The 26,957-nt window shown below is 43.3% G+C and overlaps 1 protein-coding gene across 1 annotated transcript in view; it reads left to right on the top strand.

Annotated features, from left to right (window-relative positions):
• Positions 1 to 26,957, top strand: part of ADAMTS3 (ADAM metallopeptidase with thrombospondin type 1 motif 3) — a 175,325-nt gene that overhangs the window by 108,401 nt on the left and 39,967 nt on the right. The window contains exons 5-9 of the mRNA XM_060779409.2: positions 12,619 to 12,818; positions 16,353 to 16,436; positions 19,876 to 20,032; positions 21,282 to 21,387; positions 21,823 to 21,966. Coding sequence (XP_060635392.2) covers positions 12,619 to 12,818; positions 16,353 to 16,436; positions 19,876 to 20,032; positions 21,282 to 21,387; positions 21,823 to 21,966 — 691 coding nt within the window. The remainder of the gene's footprint in view (positions 1 to 12,618; positions 12,819 to 16,352; positions 16,437 to 19,875; positions 20,033 to 21,281; positions 21,388 to 21,822; positions 21,967 to 26,957) is intronic.

Here is a 26,957-nt window from a genome sequence, read left to right on the forward strand (position 1 = left end):
CAGAGGTTCTCACATTTCTGTGGCAACCGTTCAGTGGCAATGAGTTTATTATTTATTTATTTCGGGCACTTCTACCTCGCCCTTCTCAACCCCCTAGGGGGGACTCAGGGCGGCTTACAACCGGCACAATTCGATGCCACAATTCAACAAATAAAATACATAACAACAATAACCACAATAGTTAAAATATTCAAATTAATACAATAACAACAAAAAAGCCAATCTAGTGGCCAACGTTCACCAAGTTCTAAAATCCGTAAGTCCATTCAGCATTACAATAGTCCTTTCAAATTCTGGTCGTCATTACCTTGTCAGTCTGCCAGATTACCCAAAGGCCTGGTCCCATATCCATGTTTTCAGCTTCCTGAAAGGAGAGGAGGGATGTTGATGACCTAATTTCCCCTGGGAGTGAGTTCCACAGGCGAAGGGCCACCACTGAGAAGGCTCTGTCCCTCGTCCCCACCAGCCTCACTTGTGATAGAGGCGGGGCTGAGAGCAGAGCCTCCCCAGAAGATCTTAAACTCCGAGGTGGGACATAGAAGGAGATACGTTCAGACAGGTACACTGGGCCAGAGCCATTTAGATGCAGTTGTTCTCAGCCCAAATGTATCGGCTGGAGTATGATCCACTATCACTGTAGGTAGGGAACAGTGTTTTGGACTGGATTAATTTGCCAGTGTAGATCAATAGGGGAGCCAGTGTGGGGTAGTCATTTGAGTGTTGTACACAGACTCTGAAGCCCCTGGTCAGCCATTAAACTTACTGAGCTACCTTGGGCAAGTCAGTCTCTTACCCTCAAGAAAAGACAATGACAATCCTCTTCTGTACAAATATGACCTAGAAAACATTGTGATAGGTTAATACCTTTGGATCACCATAGGTTGAAATTGACTTAAAGGCACACCTCAACAAATAGCAAAATGTCTATCCATTGTGCAGAAGCTCAGGAAGAGAACACATACCTTGCTAATCCTAGGGGAAGGTATCAATAACAGATATAGCAGAATGAGATGAAAGGTTAATTGGGGAATGGGGTCAGATGGGAATTATTGGCTTCTATAAAGGTGGAAGGAGGTCAGCTCCTCCAGATGGGTAGATCTCACAAGCAATATCCCGCTTCTGAGTGAGGGCACATAAAGGTAGGAAATAGACAAGGCTGCAAACGTGCATAGGAATTACAGATAAGTGGGAAAGACTAAAATGGAAGGGTTATCATGTGGCTAATGTGAAAGTCCTTGCACTTGTATTTTCTGTACAGAAATCTTGTTTTCTGCATAGAAAAGCTACATGTACATCTTCGTGGAAAGACTGTTTTCTGCACAGAAAAACTGTTTCCAAACAGGAAAAGGGGGTGTTTTTGCATAGACAAATACTTCCTGGAACTCAAAAACAACAGTCAGGAACGATGCAAAAATCTTTGTGCTCTCATCCAATGCATACAATAGGAGTCCTTACACTTTTAAAATGGGGACCAATCCACGGTCCCTCAAGATTTTGTGAGGCCAGACTATAGTTTGAAAATAACACAAACAAATTCCTATGAATTTATCTTATTTGTAGTGCTAAAAAATGAAAGAACAATACAATAGTTAAATTAAGAACAACTTTAAACAACATAAATTTACCAGTATTTCAAAGGAAAGTGTGGGCCTGCTTTTAGCTGATGAGATCATCAAGTAAATTAGAATTGTTGTTATTGTGTGTCTTCAGGTTGTTTCAGAGTTAGTGTGACTCTCAGGCGGGGGCGGGCAAATGAATTTTGAGGGCTGCATCTGGCCCACGGGTCTTACTTTAGAGACCCCAGCATTGAGCAACCAATAGTGCATAGATACACCTTGGAGTGTCATGGAGGTTCTTTCCTTGGAGGCTTTTAAACCGAAGACGGATAACAATCTGTCAAGAGTGCCTTGTGCTTTTCCTGTATGGCAGGGGGTTAGACTAGATGGTCCATGTGGTCCCTTCCAACTCTAGGATTCTATTATTCTGCTTCCCTGGAGACTAGGACGCAGAACAATGGCTTCAAACTACAAGAAAGGAGATTCCATCTGAACATGAGGAAGAACTTTCTGACTGTGAGAGCCATTCAGCAGTGGAACTCTCTGCCCAGAGTGTGGTGGAGGCTCCTTCTTTGGAAGCTTTTAAACAGAGGCTGGATGGCCATCTGTCAGGGGTGCTTTGAATGCAATATTCCTGCTTCTTGGCAGGGGGTTGGACTGGATGGCCCATGAGGTTTCTTCCAACTCTTTGATTCTATGTTTCTATAGGAACCAGATACTGTATGATCTTGGAAGCTCAGAAAGGTCAGCCCTGTTTAGTATTTGGATGGAGGACCAACCACAACATGGATTACCAACAAGGTTTTGTAGGCTATAATACAGAGAAAGGTACTGAGAAAAGCTCTGCAATTTATGGCATTGCCATCATTTGACAGACAACTGTGAGTCACATACACATACCTAGGAAGCACAGGTTTGTATTTTGAAGCTTTGAAAAAGCTGATGTAGATAGTTCTGCCAATGCTCAACAGTAGCATCAAAATATGAAGGGTTTTTTGAAATAGCAAGATGCAGATACATATACGTATGTGTTCAGGTATGCACCAAGTGACTGAGAAATCAGCGAAAAAGCACTAGCGAAAACCTGGAGACCTCCAGCATCAACCAATACAAAAATGCAGCCATTACGTGGTGAAGTTTTCAGGGATGACATCACATATTGGCTGGGTGTTATACTTCAAACTGCCACCATGGAATTTCTCAGTTGGTGCAGAATATATCTATTCACATTACTTTCTTTTTCTAAAAAAATGTTTAAACACAAATAAATGGTGCATCATGAGGGCAGTCTAAGCAGACACTGTATGCTTTTCTATCAGCTTTTGAAGGAAAATCGTAATATAGAACATCTAATGCCACTGAGAGCTATATTTTCAACAAATTACTAGTGCCATTGCTTTGGACCATACCCCATATCGGATTTTGTACTTTGACTCATTTATTAATCAGAATAGAGACCTTAGTCAAGACATCAGAAGACTGGGTATTGCAAAGGAGCTATGAATGAATGAGACAAGGTCCTAATATGTAAAGAAATGTCATTGAATACTAAAGTTGGATTTGCTCAGGCCATTGTATTTCCCATTTCTATATGTGATTGTGAGACAGTTAAAAAAACTCAGACATCTCAATTTGTTCATCACCAAACTTAGCAGTTTTGATCTCTTTGCCCCACTGCTTACTTTCTCAAGCAGCAATGGACAATTTTTGGGTTGATTGCCATGAAATTCCAACCATGCCAGGACTGACTATATATTCCATTGTGATGGAAGACAATTGGTATTTCCTCCTCAACTCAACCCTGACCTCAGATTTATATTGTACTAGCCATCCCCTGCAATGTGTTGCTATGGCCCAGTCTGGTGATATGGAAAATAAAGTAATGAGAAAGTGTTGGTTTCTAATATATGTAATGTCTTTATGCTTGTGGGTAAACAGTATTTCTTGTTGTTTCTTTGTCAGTGTTGATGTCAGAAGAGTCACCAAAGACCACCAGAAAACACAGTATTTTTGTTGGTTATGCAGGTTCTGTGTGGGAAGTGTGGCCCAATTATTTTGTTGGTGCAGTTCAGAATGCTCTTTGATTGTAGGTGAACTACAAATACCAGCAACTACAACTCCCAAATGTCAAGGTCTATTTTCCCCAAACTCCATCTGTGTTCATATTTGGGCATATGGAGTATTTGTGCCAAGTTTCGTCTAGATCCTTCATTGTTTGAGCCCACCATGCTCTCTGAATGTAGGTGAACTACAACTCCAAAACCAAGGCCAAGGCCCACCAAACCCTTCTAGTGTTTTCTGTTGGTCATGGGAGTCCTGTGTGCCAAGTTTGGTTCAATGCCATCGTTGGTGGAGTTCAGAATGCGCCTTGATGGTAAGTTAAATATAAATACCAGCAACTACAACTCCCAAATGACGAAATCATTTTTTTAGTGATGGTCAGTCCTTGGGTTAGTAGGTGTCTTGTGGCCAAATTTGGCAGCAATTCATCCAGAGGATTTTGAGTTATGATGTAGAAGAATGTGTACAGTGAGTATGGCAAGTCTACTTTACAAGTACTTGAAAAAACAATATTTTAGGGGCCACAACTCTCCAATCCATGACCTACTGGAGGAATCACTAGCCTGCAGACTACTAACCTCATTAGACTATCAGTCCAATTCACAGATCATAAGCCGAAGCATTTCTGTCTAAGATGGTTTTGCCCCACTGACCTAAGTGGACCTGCATTGTCTTAATTCCACAGCGAGTCAGACTATTAACTTCAAGGTGTGTGGGCGCATCTATGCACGTTTGTGTGTGTAGAGCTATGTAAATAATTAAGCAAGGAGTGAGCTCTTCCTAGAAATATTTTTACTAACTCTCACAGGTAACAGGATGTGCCTTGTTGAAGTGGACCAAGAACCCATTGATTTAAATCATTAAGAGAGAAGATTGTTAAATCAAGATTCACATTTTGCAGCTAATAAATATATCCTGAACAAGCAGGTTGTAGAATGATTGGATCATAGAATCATACAGTTGCAGGAGAGACCAGGAAAGCCATCTGGTCCAACCCTCTGCCATGCAGGAAAATACAATCAGAGCACTCCCAGTAGACCACCATCTTAAGAACCTCCAGAGAAGATGATTCCACCACACTCCAAGGCAGCATATTCCACTGCTCAACAGGTCTTACTCTCAAGAAGTTCTTCCTAATGTTAAAGTTTTTATACATCATCTGTGTAGAAAAACTAAACCAGTAAATTTTAATCAAAGTAGGATGGACTAAAACAAGGTTCTTTATGTGGAAAGGACAGAACCATAAGCTATTTAAGGCCTTTCCACAACCTTCATGTTCTTCTCTGATGTTATCTCCATGGCTCACCCATCTGTCTTCAATGCAGTGTGAGCTTTACTGGTTGCTTTGACGTAAGTTAAGAATTTTCTCCCCTTTACCTGGCATTTTCTCCTGTTTACCTTTTTTTTTTTGGTCATCCCATATGGTATCTGGGGAACTTTGATAACTGGTTATAAGTGGTGTCTATAAATAGACTATTAATAGACAGGTAGTGGGGTGGGGTTGGGGGAGGGATAAGAGTTTTGGTGTGGACCTTGGAATTTTTTTTGTGAAGGAGAGAGCTCTGAAATGGCACCTTTTAGTGCTAGTAGAAGGAGACAACCCTTGAGGTTGATCTGGGTTTTCTCTCTCTCTCTTGGGGGTCTTGGAACTTGGGAAGGGATCCTTTGACCTCTAGTAGATGTTGGCCAAAGGAACAACCCAATTTCCTCAGATATGTAAATCCCATTTTCATAGTTTCCAACTGACCTCACAACCTCTGAGGATGCCTGCCATAGATGCAGGTGAAACATGAGGAGAGAATACTTCTGGAACATGACCAGACAGCCTGAAAAACTTAGAACAACCCAGCAACCCAATTGTTGGGTTACCATCAGAGCTCAGGTGTCTCATCCAAGGGAAGTTTGAGGAGACAGTCATGAGAAGACACTGGCCTCAGTTGAGGCAGTATCAAGTTGTTCCCCTGTCCATGCTCCTTTTTGGGTTCAGCACATCTTAAATAGGTTCTAGGTCTAATAAAGTGTCCATTATTTAGAGCCAAACTAGGCTCTACAGGCCAATGGATACTCCACCTCAGACATCAGAAGAGCTGCAAGACCGAGAACAAGCCACGAGAGTAAAGATAAAGATCCACCCAGACAAAAATTGTTCTTGCCATACATCAAGGGAACCACTGACCGCATAGGGAAGCTGATGAGGAAACACAATATACAAACCATCTACAGACCCACCAAGAAAATCCAACAAATGCTACATTCAGCAAAGCACAAGAGGGATCCTCTCGCTTCTGCAGGAGTCTACGGTATACCATGCAGCTGTGGACAGGTCTACATAGGGACCACCAAATGCAGCATTGCCCAAACACGAATCAAGGAACATGAAAGGCACTGCAGACTACTTCAACCAGAGAAGTGAGCCATAGCAGAGCACCTGATGAACCAACCTGGACACAGCATTTTATTTGAGAACACAGAAATGCTGGACCACTCTCACAACCACCATGTCAGACTACACAGAGAAGCCATTGAAATACACAAGCATATGGACAATTTCAACAGAAAGGAGGAAACCATGAAAATGAACAAAATCTGGCTACCAGTGTTAAAAAACTCAAAAATTACAACAGCAAAACTACAGAGAGTAAACAATCAGGCACATCTAATCACTTCTCAACACAAGATTCCCCCAGGCACTGCCAGGCCATCAAATGCTAATCAAGATGGTCAGCTGAAACATTCACATCTAGCTCAAGCAGACAAGAGTCCTTTGTCTCACCTTGGTCATTCCACAGATATATAAACCCATTTTCCTACTTCCAACAGACCTCACTACCTCTGAGGATGCTTGCCATAGATGCAGGTGAAACGTCAGGAGAAAATGCCTCTAGAACATGGCCATATAGCCGGAAAAAACCTACAACAACCCAGTGATTCCGGCCATGAAAGCCTTCAACAATACATAGTCCATTATTTAACCCAGCTGTCTGTGTCTGATGTTGTTACCTCCATGGCTGGTCAACAATTATGTACACTATGTAACACAGTTTTTGTTCCTGGGTTATAAATGTCATTTCCAAATCGATTCTATCATACAAACATGGAAAAGGTTTATTACACTGCAAAAACATTGTTTTTGCGAGACATCCTACAGCATATTTTGCTATAGTTTTTCCAATGAATATCTCCTCAAGTCTCAACCAATTCAACATAGTTTGTGGCAGCCACAAAGTGAAATTTCTGGAGTAGAACAACTGCTTTCGAAGTAAGTGCCACAACAGTTTCAAACCAGGAACAGATTTTTTTCAATTTTTTTTTTCAAAACCTTCTTGGTCAAAACAAGCTACAGATGATCTTGTTCACCCTACAAACCCACTGTTGAAGAACTTGCTGGATATGAAGGCAAGGCAAAATGCTCCATTCTGCCTCTTTCCTGCTTGTGCACACACACCAAAAAGGAGGATTCTCCACTTTCTGTTGACCACAAAACCACTTATTTAAAGAGGGAAATGGCAGCCAAACCCAAGGGCCTTGCACAGAGCAGACGGCTCTTTCTTCTTTCTGACCTGCCTATTCAGACTATTCCATTCATGCAGCGGGCATAATGATATGATGACATGACTGTATATTTCCATTGGACGTGGCACTCCAAAAACCTTTGCCAGGAGGAGCAATTTTTAGAAACTGGAACCAGGGTATGAATTTCCCACTTGTGTGCTATCACAGCCTTTGCATTCTTGAGCATGAAAGAGGCTGAGGTCAAATTGTGGCGCTTGTTTGCGATGCTTCGTTTTGCTTGCCTGCAAGGCATTGACTGGCAGCTCAAGGGAAGTCTCGCTATTTGATGTGGGGAAGAAGGGAGAGTTATTTATGTGTTGTTGGGCTACTGCAATATGTCCGAGAGAGAGAGAATTCCCAACTAATAAGCCAGGAGTTGGAACAGTGTGCTGTGTTTGTAGGTGTGATTTTTTTCCAGAGGTTTAGCTCCTGTGCCCTTTAGGCTGTTCTTGCACTGAAAATAGTCAACCTAGCCAAAATAAATGAGCATTATGTTTCACTTAAGACAACAAAATGGGATATATATATATTTTCTAATAACAGAAATGCAACTACATGATATGATGGTTGCAGTTTGATGAAGGACAATTGCACACTCCCTGCGGTGGGACTATAACTTTTACAGTTGCTTTGATGGTTAGATGGGTAAATTCACTAAATGGGCGAGAAGGAATATCACATGGTTCAAAGTCTGGCTGCAGCTGCGCCTTGAGCTACTGAATAAGAAACATTCAGATGTGGGTTCTCTTAAGTAACACAAAGTAAATATTTTTGTTAGGATTGAGAAACAGGAAAGTATTACTTTTTGGAAATCATAACTGCAGTAGTAGCTGACTACTTGGCAAGCGGCATGAAATGATGCTGTCGATAAAGGGTTTTTGGGGGGCTGTTTTGTCTTCATGGATCAAAGAAATTTTATCTACGTTGTATTAGTGGTGCTCTTGGCACGTGACATTCATGATTCTTTGTATCCCAACTGGTTCTTGGATGCTTAAACTACTTCAAAAATAATTATGTTTGCTAAAGCTCAATCGTGCTAATTTTTTAAAATTTACTGATTTTTTTAAAGAATGAAGATGCATGCAGATAATCACAAATTAGTAGTTATATATCAGTGTGCTGTCGCACGCTGGGCCTGTGAACATGACTGTAGACAGGACATAAATTCTGTGTGCCCAACGGGACGCCGGGGCTGCCTCAGATTAAAGGCTCTTAGATTCCCCCAAACAGAGTCTTTAGAATGCTTAAAGTAAATCCAACAAAGTTCTTTATTGGTGAAAACAAACAAGTACTTTCAAGCTTTCTTAACAGTCTATTGGCTCTTGCAATCTTGTTCACTGGGAACAGGCACTATCTTCTTAACTGTAATTAACTAATGGGGAGATCCTTAATTTATAATCTGGGCAGTCTGTCTTTGCCTCTGTTGGCGTGGAGCCCCTGCAACCGGTACCAACTGCATCTGGCTTCCGTGAGCGACCCTTGCCACGCAGAGCTTTGTAGACTTCCAGGGGAAAAGAAGGAGTTCAGGTTGCTGTGATGTCTGGCTGAAGTCCCTCAGCAAAAGGAGCTGTAAGGCTGTATGATCCTTGGCCAAGCTGTGGGCTGTATAACCCCGGCCAAGCTGTTGAGCCTTTTCTCCCTGGCCAAGCTGTAGAAGACGAAGCTTTCTACAGGAGCTCTTTGTTTTATGTCCTGTGCGAAAGGCTTATCTGTGAGAACTGACTCAAAAAGGCTCCTATTCCCTCCAAAACTCAAAACGGGGTGGGACCAGGGATCCTAACTATAATTGAAAGGTAGCTTGCCCTATGATTGCAAACTATAGCAGAAAGCCACCCTGCTGCAAAATCCCAAGCCTGGGATTGCAAACAAACATTTAATGCAAAGCAAACAGAATTGGAGCTCCTGGTACAGCTGTACCTGCATAATCAGTATTAGTGTACCTCCACTTAACAGAATTGTATTTATTTTGTGCCAAAAGCATTGCATAAATAAATTCGTATAAAAGTGATAAAATAGAAGGAACACAAGCGGTTAAAAAAAATTGGACTAAAAACAGGCAACAGTGGCCGCATTGTCTGTAGCATTAAACAGTTCTTCCTCTATGCATGAGGCAGGGCACTGTAGGCAAGCATACAGATGCTGAGCTGTTTGTTCTGCTCCATAATCACACAAGGTGGAGGATTCTTCTTGGTAGCGCCATTTTGCCAGGTTGCTGGGATTTGCAATTTAAGGGGAGAGATTTCAAATCATAAGTCTAGTACTAACTCTAGTACCCCACTCAAAGACAAATCCCACAATTCTGCAGCCATGGCCATGCAATCAAATGGTTGTAGCTGTTCAGTGTTAAAGCGATGGACAATTTGCAAGATATGAAAGTGCCTTTGCTTGAAAGAGTTGCATCATCTTTGCAAAAACGATGACAGATGTGAATGGGGAGAAGGAAAGATGAGGTTTCGAGGAGTGCGGTTTTCCCATCCCTATGCAAATCCGATGTGAAGGAACCTTCAATTTAACCCAGCCATGGAGGTTTTTGTCAACCTGACTAAAAAGCCTCCTGCTAAATTAGCAGAAATTGAAATATCTTTTTTATTTTTTTGCAAGTTAAAGTCACTGAAATGAAATTCAGTAAGCAGACAGAAAAGATTATTTCCAACTGGGGTTTCTATGATGCCAATTGTGTGTGCTGTGGCATACTGAAAGAATCAGGAGTGTGTTCAGCTATGAAGGGCTCCCGCGAGTACTTTGTCAGCTTGAAGTGATGATCACCTGGTATGGTGTAAAATGCTAAATTGGCACAAACGGTTTGGGTATCATTCTCAATGCTTAAAAAGTGGCAAAGTGGCAACTTGCATTAAAATAAAGGAGTTTATTTTGAAATATTAATTTCCTTTGCACTTCTTTGTGGGGCTGTACAAATACATATTTGAAGAAAAGGGCTGTGCCAACAAATATTGGAAAAATAATTAATATAATATAGAATGAATGAATGATAGATAGATAGATAGATAGATAGACAGACAGATAGACAGAAAGATGCAAACTCTCTCTCTCTCAAGTCTCTGTCTTGTGTGTCTTAAGTTGTTTCCAACTTATGGCAACCTAAGTCAAACCTATCATGAGGCTTTCTGGAGCTGAGAGTATGTGAATTATCCTTAGTGCAGCAGGGAATTGAGAAGGAAGAGGTACAAATGTTTGCAATTAATAAATAATAAATAATAAATATTCTCCAGAGTTGTAGTTTAATACTCAGACCTCTACACTTTACACCAGGGGTCCTCAAACTTTTTAAACAGAGGGCCAGGTCACAGTCCCTCAAACTGTTGGAGGGCCGGATTATAATTGGAAAAAAACATGAAAAAAACCCCACACTAAAACAGTGGATGTGGCTCTCAATGAGACATGCCGCATTATCACGGGTGTCTGCGCCCTACACCACTGGAGAAACTACACTGCCTAGCCGGTATTGCACCACCTGACATCCACCGGGAAGTAGCAGCCAATAGTGAAAGGACCAAGGCAGAGACATCTCCGGCCATCCCTTGTTTGGGTATCAGCCAGCACGTCAATGACTTAAATCAAGAAATAGTTTTCTAAGATGTACAGAGACACTCGCTGGCACACCCCAGCAAGCAAGAGTCCAAAAGTGGCAGGCTCAAACCCAGAACCTCAATCAATGGCTGATACCAAATGAGAGACTCCCCCCTGGGCATGCAGAAAACTGGGTGACTTGGAAGGCGCTGAACAGACTGCACTCTGGCACCACGAGATGCAGAGCCAATCTTAAGAAATGGGGCTACAAAGTGGAATCCTCGACATGCGAGTGTGGAGAAGAGCAAACCACTGATGACCTGCTGCAATGCAACCTGAGCCCTGCCACATGCACAATGGAGGACCTCCTTGCAGCAACACCAGAGGCACTCCAAGTGGCCAGATACTGGTCAAAGGACATTTACTCAATTACCAAGCTTGCAAACTTTGTGTTTTGTTTGTTTGTTTGTTTTGCTTTGTTAAAAATGTAATACAAATGTCTGGTTGCTCCTGACACAATAAAATACATTCTAAGACCCTCCATGGAAACCCAAAACTGCAGATAATAGCAACCCCTTTATTTTAACTATATTTTGGCTGGAAGCATATCATAGAATCACAGTATAGGACCTAGAGCATGGGTCCTCAAACTTTTTAAACAGTCACAGTCCTTCAAAGTGTTGGAGGGCTGGATTATACTTTGAAAAAAAATTGAATGAATTCCTATGCACACTGCACATATCTTATTTGTAGTTAAAAAAAACACTTAGAAACAATACAATAATTAAAATGAAGAACAATTTTAACAAATATAAACTTATTAGTATTTCAATGGGAAGTGTGGGCCTGCTTTTGGCTGATGAGATAGGATTGTTGTTGTTGTTTGCTTTCAAGTCATTTCAGATTTAGGTTGACCCTGAGCAAGGGCCGGGTAAATGACCTCGGAGGGCCGTATCCGGTCCCCGGGCCATAGTTTGAGGACCCCTGACCTAGAGAGTCCACAAACTCTTCAAGGAAATAATATTATTTGGAGCATGGGGTAAGTGAATCCATAGATACTGAATCCATAGATAAGGGAGTCATTCTCTACTGTCAACATTCTCTACTGCCACAGTGGTCCACGCTCTTGTTACATCCCGAATAGATTACTGCAACGCACTCTACGAGGGGTTGCCTTTGAAGACTGTTCGGAAACTTCAGTTAGTCCAACGGGCGGCAGCCAGATTACTCACCGGAGTGTCATACAGGGAGCATACCACCCCTCTGTTATGTCAGCTCCACTGGCTGCCGATCCAGTTCTGAGCACAATTCAAAGTGCTTGTCTTGACCTATAGAACCCTATACGGCTCCAGCCCAGCGTACCTGTCCGAACGTATCTCCTTCTACATCCCATCTTGGAGTTTAAGATCTTCTGGGGAGGCCCTGCTCTCAGCTCCACCTTTATCACAAGTGAGACTGGTAGGGACGAGGGACAGGGCCTTCCCGGTGGTGGCCCCTCGCCTGTGGAATTCACTCCCCGGGGAAATTAGGTCATCGACATCCCTCCTCTCCTTCAGAAAGAAGTTGAAAACATGGATATGGGACCAGGCCTTTGGGTAATCTGGCAGACCGACAAGGCAATGATGACCAGAGTTTGGAAAGGATTATGATAATGACAATGATAATGCTGAATGGACTTACCGATTTTAGAACTCGGTGAACGTTGGCCACTAGATTGGCTTTTCTTTTTAGTTGTTATTGTATTATTTGAATGTTTTAACTATTTATAATTATTATATTTTTAATTTGTTGAATGTGGCATCAAATTGTGCCAGTTGTAAGCCACCCTGAGTCCCCTCTTGGGGGTTGAGAAGGGCGGGGTAGAAATAATCGAATAATAATAATAATAATAATAATAATAATAATTTTTCTAACTCCTCAGAATCTGATCTTCGAGGCCGGAGCAGTCTGGACTCCACTTACACCAGTATAGAGCAGCAACTGAATGAGACATTGAGACAACGTAGGCATGCTGGAGAAAATGACTATAATATTGAAGTGCTCCTGGGCGTGGATGACTCTGTGGTCCGATTCCACGGCAAAGAACATGTGCAGAACTATCTCCTCACCTTAATGAATATAGTGAGTGCTATTTCTCTGCCTTTGTTTATCAGATGTGTGTAAATATTTATTCAAGGCTTCCTTATCCGACATCTGTTTATGGGATTAGTAAATGATGTTGCAGGAGCTCTGATCCACAATGAACATTGTCAATTTTTCTTTAAATCATATTTTTATTTAGCTTATCTATTAGAAGCAAAAGGCAGTCCTCACATAAGTAGTTTTTGAAAGTTTCATTTTGAAATAAGTTTTGGAAAAATGCATAGTTTTTATTTCTTGTTACCATGTTAGTAAATGTCCTTTTTTTGTTCCTCGTTGGTTTTTCACGACTTTTGTGGAAGTCTAGGGTCCCTTCCACGCAACTAAATAAAAGCCCACATTTTCTGCTTTGTACTGGGATAAATGGCAATGTGTATAGAGATAGCCCAATTAAAAGCAGATATTGTGGGATTTTCTTCCTTGATATTCTGGGTTATATGGCTGTGTGGAAGGGCCCTTGGAGTTAATGAGAAAATAACATGGAAAATTAAAAATCTTTGAATAGAACACTTTAACAGTAAGTAGAAGTCATTACTCATTACATCATTACATTGCTTTGAAATATAATGTAATTTGCCCTTGTTTTTAAGAAGAGGGCCTTACTTGTAACACATTGAAATCCTCTTGATGATTTGTGGTAGTATAACCATTGGCTTAAATTGCTGGAAGAAACATATGCAGATGATACCACTTTGATGGCCAAATAAAGAGGATTTCAGGAGCCTTCTAACCAAGGCGAAAGAGAAAGTGCAAAAGCTGGGTTGCAGTTAAACATAAAAAAAACCCAAAATGATGGCCATCAGACTGATTGATAACTGGCAAATAGGGGAGAAAACATGATATAAATAAATATAATAATAGATCTCGTTTGCTGTGACATACTGCACTTTTGTGTCAATAATAATAATAATAATAATAATAATAGGAGCCCCCGGTGGCGCAGTGGGTTAAACCCCTGTGCCAGCAGGACTGAAGACCAACAGGTTACAGGTTCGAATCCGGGGAGAGGCGGATGAGCTCCCTCAAGCAGCTCCAGCTCCTCATGCGGGGACATGAGGGAAGCCTCCCACAAGGATGATAAAAACATCAAATCATCCGGGCGTCCCCTGGGCAACGTCCTTGCAGACAGCCAATTCTCTCACACCAGAAGCAACTTGCAGTTTCTCAAGTCGCTCCTGACACAACAACAACAACAACAACAACAACAACAATAATAATAACAATAATACATTTCTGATGTCTTTCTGATGTCATATAAACCTTGCATATGTAATCTTCTAGATAAATGAGCAATGCTCATAAGAAATGTTCATGAAATCTCATGTATAGTGCCCTTGTTCATACCTAACCTGGATGGGTGTGTTGAGTCAATCATAGAATCATAGAATCATAGAATCAAAGAGTTGGAAGAGACCTCATGGGCCATCCAGTCCAACCCCCTGCCAAGAAGCAGGAATATTGCATTCAAATCACCCCTGACAAATGGCCATCCAGCCTCTGCTTAAAAGCCTCCAAAGAAGGAGCCTCCACCACACTCCGGGGCAGAGAGTTCCACTGCTGAACGGCTCTCACAGTCAGGAAGTTCTTCCTAATGTTCAGATGGAATCTCCTCTCTTGTAGTTTGAAGCCATTGTTCCGCGTCCTAGTCTCCAAGGAAGCAGAAAACAAGCTTGCTCCCTCCTCCCCGTGGCTTCCTCTCACATATTTATACATGGCTATCATATCTCCTCTCAGCCTTCTCAAATGAGTCTTCCTTACTAGATGATCATCTGACCAAGTGGGTAGAAAACAGCCAGGTGGGCAGGACAATGCCCTTCTGTGACTCATATTGAAGCAATGTGAGATCTCATGAAACTGGCAGGAACATCACTAGAGTTATTCATCTCCTTCCACATGGTGATGCCCTCCAAATAATTGATATTCATTGCTACATGTTGTATGACTTGTAAATCCATCCTCATACTTTAATTTTGCTTTTTGTTAAAAAAAAAAAAGCTAATTGTCATGTTCTTGTGGTGAATAGCCCCTTGGGACCGAAGCCTTTTTATTTGCCAATATCTGGTCTCATTTACAACCCTGGCTGTCTCCGTGAAAAGTGCTTTGTGAGCAAAGCTGGGAAATCGATCTGTCTGCCTTTTGAAAAGATGACCTCTGTTGATTTTTTTTCCCAGGGACATTTCAAAAGCACCTTACCCTGAAGCGTCTCAAAGACAGCAACAATCTGTTTGCTTTAGGGAAATCAATAGTATCCAAGAAATTCTGAAGAGGACAAAGGAGTCTGTACCAAAAGAGTCTCTCCACTTGAACTAGCTCTAGCATGTAATGAGTGACTTCTGGGTCACTTCCCATTGTAAGAACACCCTCCCCTGGGCTGAAAGAAGCCGAGAGGGCAGCATAAATAGGATCAAAATGCCTTCTATGCATTTGGAAGCAACTGTTTTACCTTACTAAGTTCATATGTGCAAACACAGGTAAACCTGAAATCCAAAACATTTATTTATTATTTATTTATTTGCAACATTTCTACCCCATGCTTCTCAACTCCTGGAGGGGGGACTCAGAGTGGCTTACACTGGCAACAATTCGATGCCACAACAGATATGACAAATATAATACCAATATAAAACAATAAATAAAACAATAGGTTAAAAAACAGTGAAAACATTATTATCACAATCATGTAGCCATTTCCATTATTATCACAGTCATGTAGTCCAGTTCGACATCCAAAATGTTGTCATACCTGCTGGCCAAAAGCCTGGTTCCAAAATCATGATTTCAGTTTCTTCCTAAAGGAAAGGAGGGATGAAGTCGACCTGATCTCACTGGGGAGCAAATTCCACAGGCAGGGGGTCACCACCGAGTAGGCCCTGTCCCTCGTCCCCACCAGGCACATTTGCGAAGCTGGTGGGACCAAGAGCAGGGCCTCCAGGTTGATCTTTAACTACAAGGTGGAACATAGAGGGAGATATGTTTGGACTAGTAAGCTGTAGAGAAATAGAATGCAAGCTATACAGGAATATGCTTCATAGCCCCAATAATTTGGACAAGGGACACTCAGCCTCTATTTATGGTTGTACATGCTTCCTGGTAGTGCAACTGTTAAACCACTGAGCTACTGAAAATGCTTCCCTACATACAAATGTAAGGGTTGTTGAACAACAGGTTGAACTGTTAAGCTGCAGAACTTGCTGACCAGAAGGTCGTGGTTCAAATCCATGGAACGGGATGAGCTCCCGTTGTTAGCCCCAGCTTCTGCCAACCTAGCAGTTCAAAAACATGCAAATGCGAGTAGATCAATAGGTACCGCTTGTGTGGAAAGGTAACACCACTCCACGCAGTCATGCTGGCCACATGGACATGTCTACGAACAACACTGGCTCTTCGGCCTAGAAATGGAGATGAGCACCACCCCCCAGAGTCTGACATGACTAGACTTAATGTCATGGAAAACCTTTACCTGTACTATTTTATGCTTCTTGCTTTCATTCACCTTCCCTGCTTTCTTTTTCTTAGGTGAATGAAATTTACCATGATGAATCCTTGGGGGTCCATATAAATGTAGTCTTGGTTCGCATGATGATGTTGGGCTATGCCAAGGTAAATAAACCAGGTGAATGGTCCCTCTCTCTCCTTTTTCATTCCAATTGCTCTTACCGGGTGCAGTGTTAAAGGCATGTTACATCCCCAACAAGAACAAAACAGTGACACTAAGTCCATTCTGTGATGACGTTCTTTTTCATTCAAATTAGATATGACACCAGAGTTCCCGATTCATGTTATCAAAACTTCTTATGGCTGGAATCATCTTCATTACTTACGTAGAATCCTACCAAAAATATCTACTGATTGACTGGGTAATGGAAGTCCATTTTTGGATTATCTCCTACAGTACTTCTCCATAAACTATGTTGGCTAAGGATGATAGGGTTTGTAGTCCCGAAATAGTTTGGAATTCACAGTTGTTAACTTCTGTTCCAATATGTCATGTAAGGAGCTGTTCATATCTTTTTTAAAAAATTGTACATGGGTTGCTGTAGGTTTTTTCGGGAAGTATGGCCATGGTCTAGAGGCATTCTCTCCTGATGTTTCGCCTGCATCTATGGCAAGCATCCTCAGAGGTAGTGAGATAGTGACCTCACTACCTCTGAGGATGCTTGCCATAGATGCAGGCGAAACGTCAGGAGAGAATGCCTCTAGACCATGGCCATACAGCCCGAAAAAACCTACAACAACCCAGTGATTCCGGCCATGAAAGCCTTCGACAATACAAATCTGTACATATCAGATGAAGAAAAATAAGCCAAAAGCCATGGATGACTATGCTTTATAGGTTGTAAGAGAATTAAATTCCATGGCTATCGGTATCTAGATTCCGAAGCCTGAAACGCTGAAATGTTTATTTCTGCAAATGATACAAGAGCACACTTGCATGGCCCCACTTAAATTGCTCTGTGGGTTTCGGATTACTCCCTGTGTGTGGTAGGTAATTATTCCTTTGTTACCTTCTTTAATAAAACATTTTGAGTAGGTAAAAGGGCCACTTCATTGATATCCTTAAATGCTCATAAATATTTACTGCCTTTGCATTTGAACATGCAACCCTTGTTTATATATGTCATGGTTCATTCCTGTCGAGCAGATGCTCATAGACCATGTGTCTGTGGCGTTGCCCTCAGATTTATCTTTCAAGACTGGTGCATTTCCCTCCCTAACAGTTGAGAATGTAAGCAAAACACAGCTGCATGGTTCCAGTTTTCCTGGCTGAGCAGCTGTTTTACTCACTAGGCATTTGGTGTGTATGTAGTGTCTCCTATAGGGAAAAGGTTTCCAAGCTCATTAGCCTGATAAAGAATATAAACACTGGAGATAATGGTTTCGGCAATGTTTCTAATATACAATGTTAACAAGCAGGATGAAAAGTCTGGAGACAGAGGAATGGCTGATTCTGTATATAATCTCGAACAGCTTGAAAGTCACACCACCACAACTTGCCTATTATTATCAGTTGTCACTGGCAGAAGGAGGACAGATGCATCATGATGTCAACCAAAAGAAATTCACTTCTAGAACTGAGACTTCCATAATCCTCTAGTTATTGTTGCATGCTAGGAAATTCTGGGAGCTGTGGTCCAAGAAGCAACTTTTCTGTGCTCTGATATTAACATATGTGATGCAATTTATCAGATGCAAGAGTAGGAATAGGCAAAGTGCAACCCTCTAGATTAGGCTTGGGCGGTTTCGTTCGTTAATTTCATAATTCGTTATTAATTCGTATTTAAATTAGCTTACGATCGAATATTGAGCCATGCAGGACTACTGTGAGGAGTAATTAAAAATCGAAACAATTTTTCCAATTTATTTCGTATTGTTTCATAATTGGTTCAAAATTGTTTTGAAATTGTTTCGAAATTGTTTCGAATTTGTTTCATAATTATTTCCGTATGTCTGGTGCAAGTTTTATAGTTGTTGTTTGTTTTATCAGTGATAAAAAATAAATTATCACACCAAAAGTCAACAACAGAGGGAGAGGGAAGCTTCAGAAGTTCCCCCTGTCCCATTTGAAGGGTTTTTTAGCATATTGCGCAATCGCGTCCGCCATTAACTAATTGATTCGTAATTTTACGAAATTTTGTAAATTTCAAATTTTTTTAAAGGAAAATTTCAGATTTTTTAAAAAAAACGAAATGCGATGGACCCCTAAAAACGAAATGAGTTTAGAAACAAATTTTTCCGTTGTTACCCAAGCCTAGATCACTACTTCTTAGGCTATCAGAGTGAGCAACAGCAATTCCAGGGACCAGCATTATATTTGTACTCATTGTGTACAAGTGTTTCTTTCTTTCAGAAAATCCATCAGGATCAGCAGCCAATGGCTCATGGGGTAGCACTGGTCTACCACTTGGAGTAGCATATGGTCTAAATCAGTGGTTCCCAACCTTTAGTACTCCAGTTTTTGTTTTTGTTTTTTGGACTTCAATTTCCAGAAATCCCAGCCAGCTTATCCACTGTTAGGAATTGTGGAAGCTGAAGTCCAAAAGACCTAGAGGACCAAAGGTTGGAAACCGCTGCTCTAGGTGTTGCTAGATTTCATTTTCCATAGCTCTACTCCATAATGGTGAGGAAGTTTAGAAGATGGAATCATAGAATCATTGAGTTGGAAGAAACCTCATAGACCATTCTGTCCAACCCCCTTGCCAAGAAGCAGAAAAATCACATTCAAAGCATCCCAAACAGATGGCCATACAGTCTCTGTTTAAAAGCCTCCAAAGAAGGAGCCTCCAACACACTCTGGAGCAGAGAGTTCCATTGCTGAACAGTTCTCAAAGTTAGGAAGTTCTTCCTAATGTTCAGGTGGAATCTCCTTTCCTGTAGTTTGAAGCTATTGTTCCATTGCGTCCTAGTCTCTGGGGCAGCAGAAGATAAGCTTGCACCCTCCTCCCTATGAATTCCCCTCACCACTTGATACATGGCTCTCATCATGTCTCCTCTCAGCCTTCTCTTCTTCAGGCTAAACATGCCCAGCTCCTTAAGCCGCTCCTTATAGGGCTTGTTCTCCAGACCCTTGATCATTTTAGTCGTCTTTCTCTGGACACATTCCAGCTTAGAGTTAACATCTCCCTTCAGAACTGGACACAGTATTCCAGGTGTGGTCTGACTAAGGCAGAATAGAGGGGTAGCGTGACTTCTCTGAATCTAGACATTATACTCCTATTTATGCAGGCCAAAATCCCATTGGCTTTTAAAGCCACGACATGATATTGTTGGCTCATGTTTAACTTGTTGTCCACGAGGACTCCAAGATCTTTTTCACATGTACTGCTATCCATCAACATCTGGAAGAGGGCAATGCTACTGCATCCAGTGCTCCCCAACAGCTACTGCCTGAAACAGGTATCTCGTATTGCTCATTCCTGCCAACCCTGAATTCTCTAGTGGGACAGACTTCAGGGTTGGCACTGCAGTTAAAGTGATCAGAAGAAAATCTAAAGCATTCTTTTTGTTTCTGTTCTGATTTATATTTTACATTCTTTCTTAGTCGATCAGCCTTATTGAACGGGGAAATCCATCAAGGAGCCTGGAGAACGTATGCCGTTGGGCATATCAGCAACAAAAAACAGACCCTGGTCATTCAGAGCATCATGATCATGCCATATTTCTAACCAGGCAAGATTTTGGGCCAGCTGGGATGCAAGGTAGTTTTGATTAAAATGTAACACATGCTTACCTACTTTTGCTTCATTCTGCTACAGGGAAGGGCACGATTCCATTGCTTCCTCTCCTCTCCCCTTTTTTGCACTTCAAACTCAGTTTGGCACAACTGAAGTAAACAGAAGAGAAGAGGCAAAGCAAGAGAGAGGTGGAGAAATTAAATGCAGCCAAAACACTGGAATGATAGAAATTTAAATGGGACTGTAGCTGTCAGTGCTTAATTGACAGGATTAAACATGCAATTTATTGTTACACAGGAGCAAGCTAAAGAAATGTCTTGAGGAATGAGCTATGGCTTTGTATACAAAAGGTCCCAGGTACAATCCTCAGTATTCTAGGCAAAGTTGGTGAGAAAACCCTTCTTGGAAGGCCTAGAAAACCATTGTACCTTAGTATGTGCAAGATTTAGTTAGTTCAATAGTACAAGGGTTGAATTAAATGAAAAGTAATGCTTAATGTCAGGGGACAACCTTTACCTAATGCCTCCACCTTCATAACTCGTCAACAGATGGCAGTACTTGTATGTGGCAGGTACCGGCTTGTTCAGTAGACTCTCCTCTACAGTTCCATTTTGGTGGGAAGCCTTAGCATTGAACAGTTGTGTTGTTAAAGTGTGAAATATGGAACCCTGTGCAGACGGTCGGTCAATGTGACTTAAGCAACGTGCAGTTATTTAATTTTTGACAGCAGAAGTTGTCACCTCAACATCTTTAAACTTACTTGCTCAACGATGCACAGTACTCATGTCAACACAATCACCATAAACACCTTGCATTCTCTGATAAATCTCCTTTGGGGTGACACCTTCTGCTGTCAAGAATTCAATAACTGCACGTTGTTTAAATTGCATTGACTGACCATCTGCACAGCATTTCATACTTCACACTTTAACAACACAACAATTCAATGCTAAGGCTTCCTGCAAAAGGGAACTGTAGAGGAGAGTCTACTGAACAAGCCAGTACCTACTGCATACCAGTACTGCCATCTGTTGAGTTATGAAGGTGGAGGCATTACTTTTCATTCAACCCTCATATGATTTAGTATATGGCAGCTTCCTGTGAAAGAACGGAAAACAAGCATTTTTTCTCAAAGAGTGTCTCCTTCTGAGCCTATAAACATTGTCTACAAAATCTGTTCTTCAAAGTCTTGATTTTTTTCAGATAGGCATATAAACAAATATGAGGATGCTTTTGCTTGCTTTTAAATGCCAACCTTTCACTCTGTCAACAGGGTATGCGCCAGTAACAGGCATGTGTCATCCTGTCAGAAGCTGTACTCTTAACCATGAAGATGGGTTTTCTTCAGCATTTGTGGTTGCCCATGAAACTGGACATGTGTAAGTCTTACTAGAAAATAGGTACAGGTTGAGTCACACTTATTCAGAAATAATAATAAAAAAACCAGAACTGAAAACTGTCGATTTCAGCCTGTTGTAGAGCTCCATACCCTCTATGTTGTAGTAAACCTGATTCTTAGTTTTTTGTTTATCATCACTGTGAGGGCATGGAGATCTATAGATAAATTTGGGTCTGTAAAATCCAAGTAGCTCAAACCCATTGACTGATATGGTATGAATGTATACAATCTTTAAAGAGGCTTATTATCTTCTAGCTCAACTAGTCAATATAATGGGAAATAGATGTAATTTTACACCAGAATCCTTATCACTGTCCCTGCTGACTGGATCTTATGGAAGCTGAAATCTAGAGAACGAAATATTTCTCACCCCTTATTGCCATGCTAATTTCCATTTGTTGGTCTTTGGTTTCAGGTTAGGAATGGAACACGATGGACAAGGGAACAGGTGTGGGGATGAGACTGCAATGGGGAGTGTCATGGCTCCGTTGGTGCAAGCTGCTTTTCATCGATACCACTGGTCCCGGTGCAGTGGCCAGGAACTCAAAAGATACATACAGTAAGGATCAGCTTGTGGTTGCCTCATAGAATCATAGATACACAGGTCCCCGTGTATCCACAACTAGCTCACCGGTTAGGGCCCCCCCTCCTGGTTCGTATCATTTTGAGACCCCATCTGTCCCGGTCGCCCCCACTCAACCAGCTACACTCCTTCGCTCGAGAACACTTCCCTTATTCAGTCCACTCAGCTCCCTTGATGTTTCACTATCTACCTCATCATCAGAAACATCCCTACCCAACGCCCAAGGGAGATTATTCCCCAGCCCGACTTCTTCCTCTGAGAGCTGACTAGTTACAGATCCCGGCCATGTGGGGGGGGGGGGGGAGGGTTCCGGAGGAAGGGGGTGCCATTCAAGTCGTGTGGGGGAGGAGAATAGCGGGTCACCGATATCCCAGGGAGAAGCGCAACAGAGTCTTTGCGACCCTGGAGAAGGTAGGTAGTGGTAGGCTCCATGGCAGTCCCCTTGGTCTTAAGGTCCTGCTGATTAATGCCAGATCCGTTAATGGTAAGACTGCGGCCATCCAGGACTTGATCCTGGATGAGAGGGCGGATCTGGCATGCATCACCGAGACCTGGCTGGACGAGCTAGGGGGAGTAAATCTCTCTCAGCTATGCCCACCAGGTTTTGGAGTGCATCAGCAGGCCAGACAAGGGGAGCGGGGAGGAGGGGTCGCAGTAGTCTTTCGGCAATCCATCGCCGTGATCAGATGCGCTGTTCCGCAGGCTTCTGGGTTTGAATGTGTCCACTTGAAAGTGGGGAGCCGTGACAGTGTGGGGTTCCTGCTGGTGTACCGCCCACCCCGCGACCCAGCAGCTTCCCTGTCTGAGCTAGCGGAGGTGGTCTCCAATTCGGCTTTGGTTTCCCAGCGCCTGGTGGTGCTGGGAGATTTTAACATCCACGCTGAGACCACCCTATCTGGCGCAGCTCAGGACTTTATGGCCACCATGACGACCATAGGACTGTCACAGATAATATCTGGTCCCACTCATCAAGCTGGACATACCCTTGACCTTGTTTTCGTGGCAGACAACGAAATGATTAGAGTGGAAGATCAAAACATCCTTCCGGTGTCATGGTCTGATCATTATCTGATCACTTTTAGACTTGCTGCGACTCTTAACCTCCGCAGGGGTGGAGGACAGATTAAAATGGTCCGCCCTAGGAGACTGATGGATCCGGACGGATTCCTGAGGAATCTTGGGGTTCTTCCTGCCTTGGAGCCTAGCGATTCTATCGACGCCTTGGTAACTCTCTATAATGGGGAGATGTCCAGGGCGATAGATACGATCGCACCCGAACGCTCCATCCCGTTGCGTCGTGACAGGCCATCTCCCTGGTTCACCGGGGAGCTGGCTGTGATGAAGCATACGAGAAGGGGGCTAGAGCGCAAATGGAGGAAATCTCGGGACGTCTCTGATCGAGCACGGGCTAAAGCCTCTCTTAAGGCATACTCCGTGGCTATACGGGTGGCCAGGAAATCATTCACGACCACCCGTATAGCGTCTGCAGCAAATAGATCATCGGAGCTGTTTCGGGTCGTGGGGGAACTCCTCCACCCACCTGTGGTGGAGGAGGTCACTGATGACCCAGCAGCTCGGTGTCGCGATTTCGCACACCATTTTGCAGGTAAAGTCGCCCAGATACGCCTTGAGCTCGACTCCAATTCCATCGCAGTGCCAGAAGAGGTGACGGAGGCACCTGCTTGTCCATCTTTGTGGGATTCTTTTAGGCTTGTTCTTCCTGAAACCGTAGAGGAGGTTCTTGGGGCTGTGAGGGCGACCACCTCACCTCTAGACCCATGCCCATCTTGGCTCATTAAATCAGCCAGGGAGGGGTTGGTTGACTGGTTTGTGTTGATTGTCAATGCATCGTTGGAGCAAGGGATTTTCCCATCTAATCTGAAACAGGCTGTGGTTCAACCACTCCTCAAAAAAGCTTCCCTTGACTCCACGGTGCTGAGTAATTACAGGCCAATCTCCAACCTCCCTTTTCTGGGTAAGGTGTTGGAGCGGGTGGTCGCCTCCCAGCTCCAGAGCTTCTTAGACGATACCAACTACCTAGATCAGTCACAGTCTGGTTTCAGGCCTGGTCATGGCACCGAGACAGCCTTGGTCGCCTTGGTGGATGACCTCCGCAGAGAGCTGGACAGGGGGAGTGTGACTCTGCTGGTTCTCTTGGACATCTCAGCGGCTTTCGATACCATCGATCATGGTATCCTTCTGGGTCGTCTCTCTGGGATGGGCCTTGGGGGCGCGGTTTTGTCGTGGCTCCGGTCCTTCCTGGAGGGACGAACCCAGATGGTGAAGCTGGGTGACGCCTGCTCTGACCCCTGGCCTTTGACCTGTGGGGTCCCGCAAGGCTCTATTTTGTCGCCCATGCTTTTCAACATCTACATGAAACCGCTGGGAGAGGTCATCCGGAGTTTTGGAGTTGGGTGCCATCTTTATGCGGATGACGCACAACTCTACTACTCTTTTCCACCTAATTCCAAGGAGGCTTCTCGGGTGCTGGACGAGTGCCTGGCCGCTGTGTCGATCTGGATGAGGAAGAACAAGCTGAAGATCAATCCCGACAAGACAGAGGTCCTCCTGGTCGATCGTAAACCGGATCGGGGTATAGGGTGGCAACCTGTGTTGGACGGGGTTACACTCCCCCTGAAGCCACAGGTCCGCAGTTTGGGTGTCCTCTTGGATTCTTCGCTCACACTTGAGGCTCAGGTGTCGGCGGTATCCGGGAGGGCCTTTGCACAATTGAGACTTGTGCGCCAGCTGCGACCGTACCTCGTGAAGGCAGATCTGGCCGGGGTGGTCCATGCCTTGGTCACCTCTAGAATGGATTACTGCAATGCGCTCTACGTGGACCTGCCCTTGAAGACGGCTCGGAAACTTCAGTTGGTCCAGCGGGCAGCAGCCAGGATGCTAACCGGGGCTCATTATCAAGAGAGGTCTACCCCTCTGTTTAAGGAGCTCCACTGGCTGCCATTTATTTTCCGAGCCCAATTCAAGGTGCAGGTGCTCACCTACAAAGCCTTGAACGGTTTGGGACCACCCTACCTGCGTGACCGCATCTCCATCTACGAACCCACACGCTCACTCCGGTCATCTGGGGAGGCCCTGCTCGTGATCCCACCCACGTCGCAAGCGCGCTTGGTGGGGACACGGGACAGGGCCTTCTCTGTGGCGGCCCCCCGACTTTGGAATGCCCTTCCAAAAGATCTTCGACAGGCCCCTACTTTAGCAGTTTTCAGAAGGAACCTAAAAACCTGGCTGTTCCGATGTGCCTTCTCAGATTAGGAATCCCCCATCCCAAGTCCTAGAAGCACTTTAGCACAACCGATGTTACTGCACACCGCACCTTTAATCCTACGTTCCTCCTACCATTTCAGCACTTTAACCCCTGTACCCCATTACGCCGGCCGAACCAGTTTTAATAGTGTCTTGATGTAGTTATTGTTGTTATTTTGCTTAATTGTTTTGATTTGCTTTGTTTATTATTGTGTTATGTTTCTATTGTATTGTGTTTCGAGGCTTCGGCCTGTGTAAGCCGCATCGAGTCCTGCGGGAGATGCTAGCAGGGTACAAATAAAAATAATAATAATAATAATAATAATAATAATAATAATAATAGTTGGAGGAGACCTCGTGGACCATCCAGCCCAACCCCCTGCCAAGAAGCAGGACAGTTGCATTCAAAGCACCCCCAACATATGCAGTTGATAGTTTAGAGAAGTGGGTAATGCATGTCAATGGGGTCAACCCCTCTTGGTTCCACTTGTGATTGACCTTAACATTAATCAGGATATCCAAAGACTTCTTGATGCTTGAGCAAAGAACGAGATAGTTCCCCTTCCAGGTTCATCTAGAAAAGTGAACTGGATCAGCTGCTACATATTTGTTCAATGCTTGCAATAAGGTAATACTGATCACACTATTTAGAAGGAACAATCTAATTTAGAAGGTTCGGGGTGGATAGGATATGACACTCCACTGCTGCCATCCAATATCTGCTGCCTGAGATGGCCATTTCACTTTGCTTTATAATAAAGCCACCCTTGGAAAATTGTCTGGTTTGCTGCACGAACTTCAAAGTAGATTGGTTTATTCTGAGCTCAGTTATGAATCAATTGTGATTTTGTTCTGAGAGCTTATCCCTTTCATGCCCAAGTCAACTTGTAAACCATTTGTTTTTCTATCATGCATTTATTATTTATTTATTTATATTATTTCTATCCCACCCATATCAGCCCGGAGTCAACTCAGGGTGGTATACACAGTCGGCACAATTCGATGCCAAAAAAATACATACATTAATAAAGCAAAAACATTAAAGTGCATTTAAACATAAAGACAGTGCATAATAACAATTTAAAAAGAACTGTGTCCTCTCGTTCAATCCTCCTCCGTTCCATTGTCTTGGTCGTTCCTGGGTTATTTTCCAGCTCTAGTTTGTCTGTTTATTCCGGGATTCTGAATGCTTGCTCGAAGAGCCAAGTTTTTACTTGTTTTTGGAAAGTCAGGAGGGAGGGGGCTGATCTAATATCCCTAGGTAAGGAGTTCCACAGCCGAGGGGCCACCACAGAGAAGGCCCTGTCTCTCGTCCCCGCCAAGCGTGCTTGTGAAGCAGGCGGGATCGAGAGCAGGGCCTCCTCAGACGATCTTAAGTTCCTGGAGGGTTCGTAGGAAGAGATGCGTTCAGATAGATAGGCTGGGCCAGAACCATTTAGGGTTTTATAGGCAAAAGCCAGCACTTTGAATTGAGCCCGGTAGCAAACTGGCAGCCAGTGGAGCTGATGCAGCAGAGAAGTTGTGTGCTCCCTGAGCGCCACTTCTGGTAACAACCTGGTTGCCGCACGCTGGACCATTTGAGGCTTCCGGACCATCTTCAAAGGCAACCCCACGTAGAGCGCGTTTCAGTAATCTATACATTACTCAAGCAAAGGAATATCTCTAGTCATGGCCATGCACAGTCCTTTTCTGTAGGTGCTTTG

This window comes from Anolis sagrei, chromosome 5 (genome assembly GCF_037176765.1).
Source record: "Anolis sagrei isolate rAnoSag1 chromosome 5, rAnoSag1.mat, whole genome shotgun sequence".
Lineage (NCBI taxonomy): Eukaryota > Metazoa > Chordata > Lepidosauria > Squamata > Dactyloidae > Anolis > Anolis sagrei.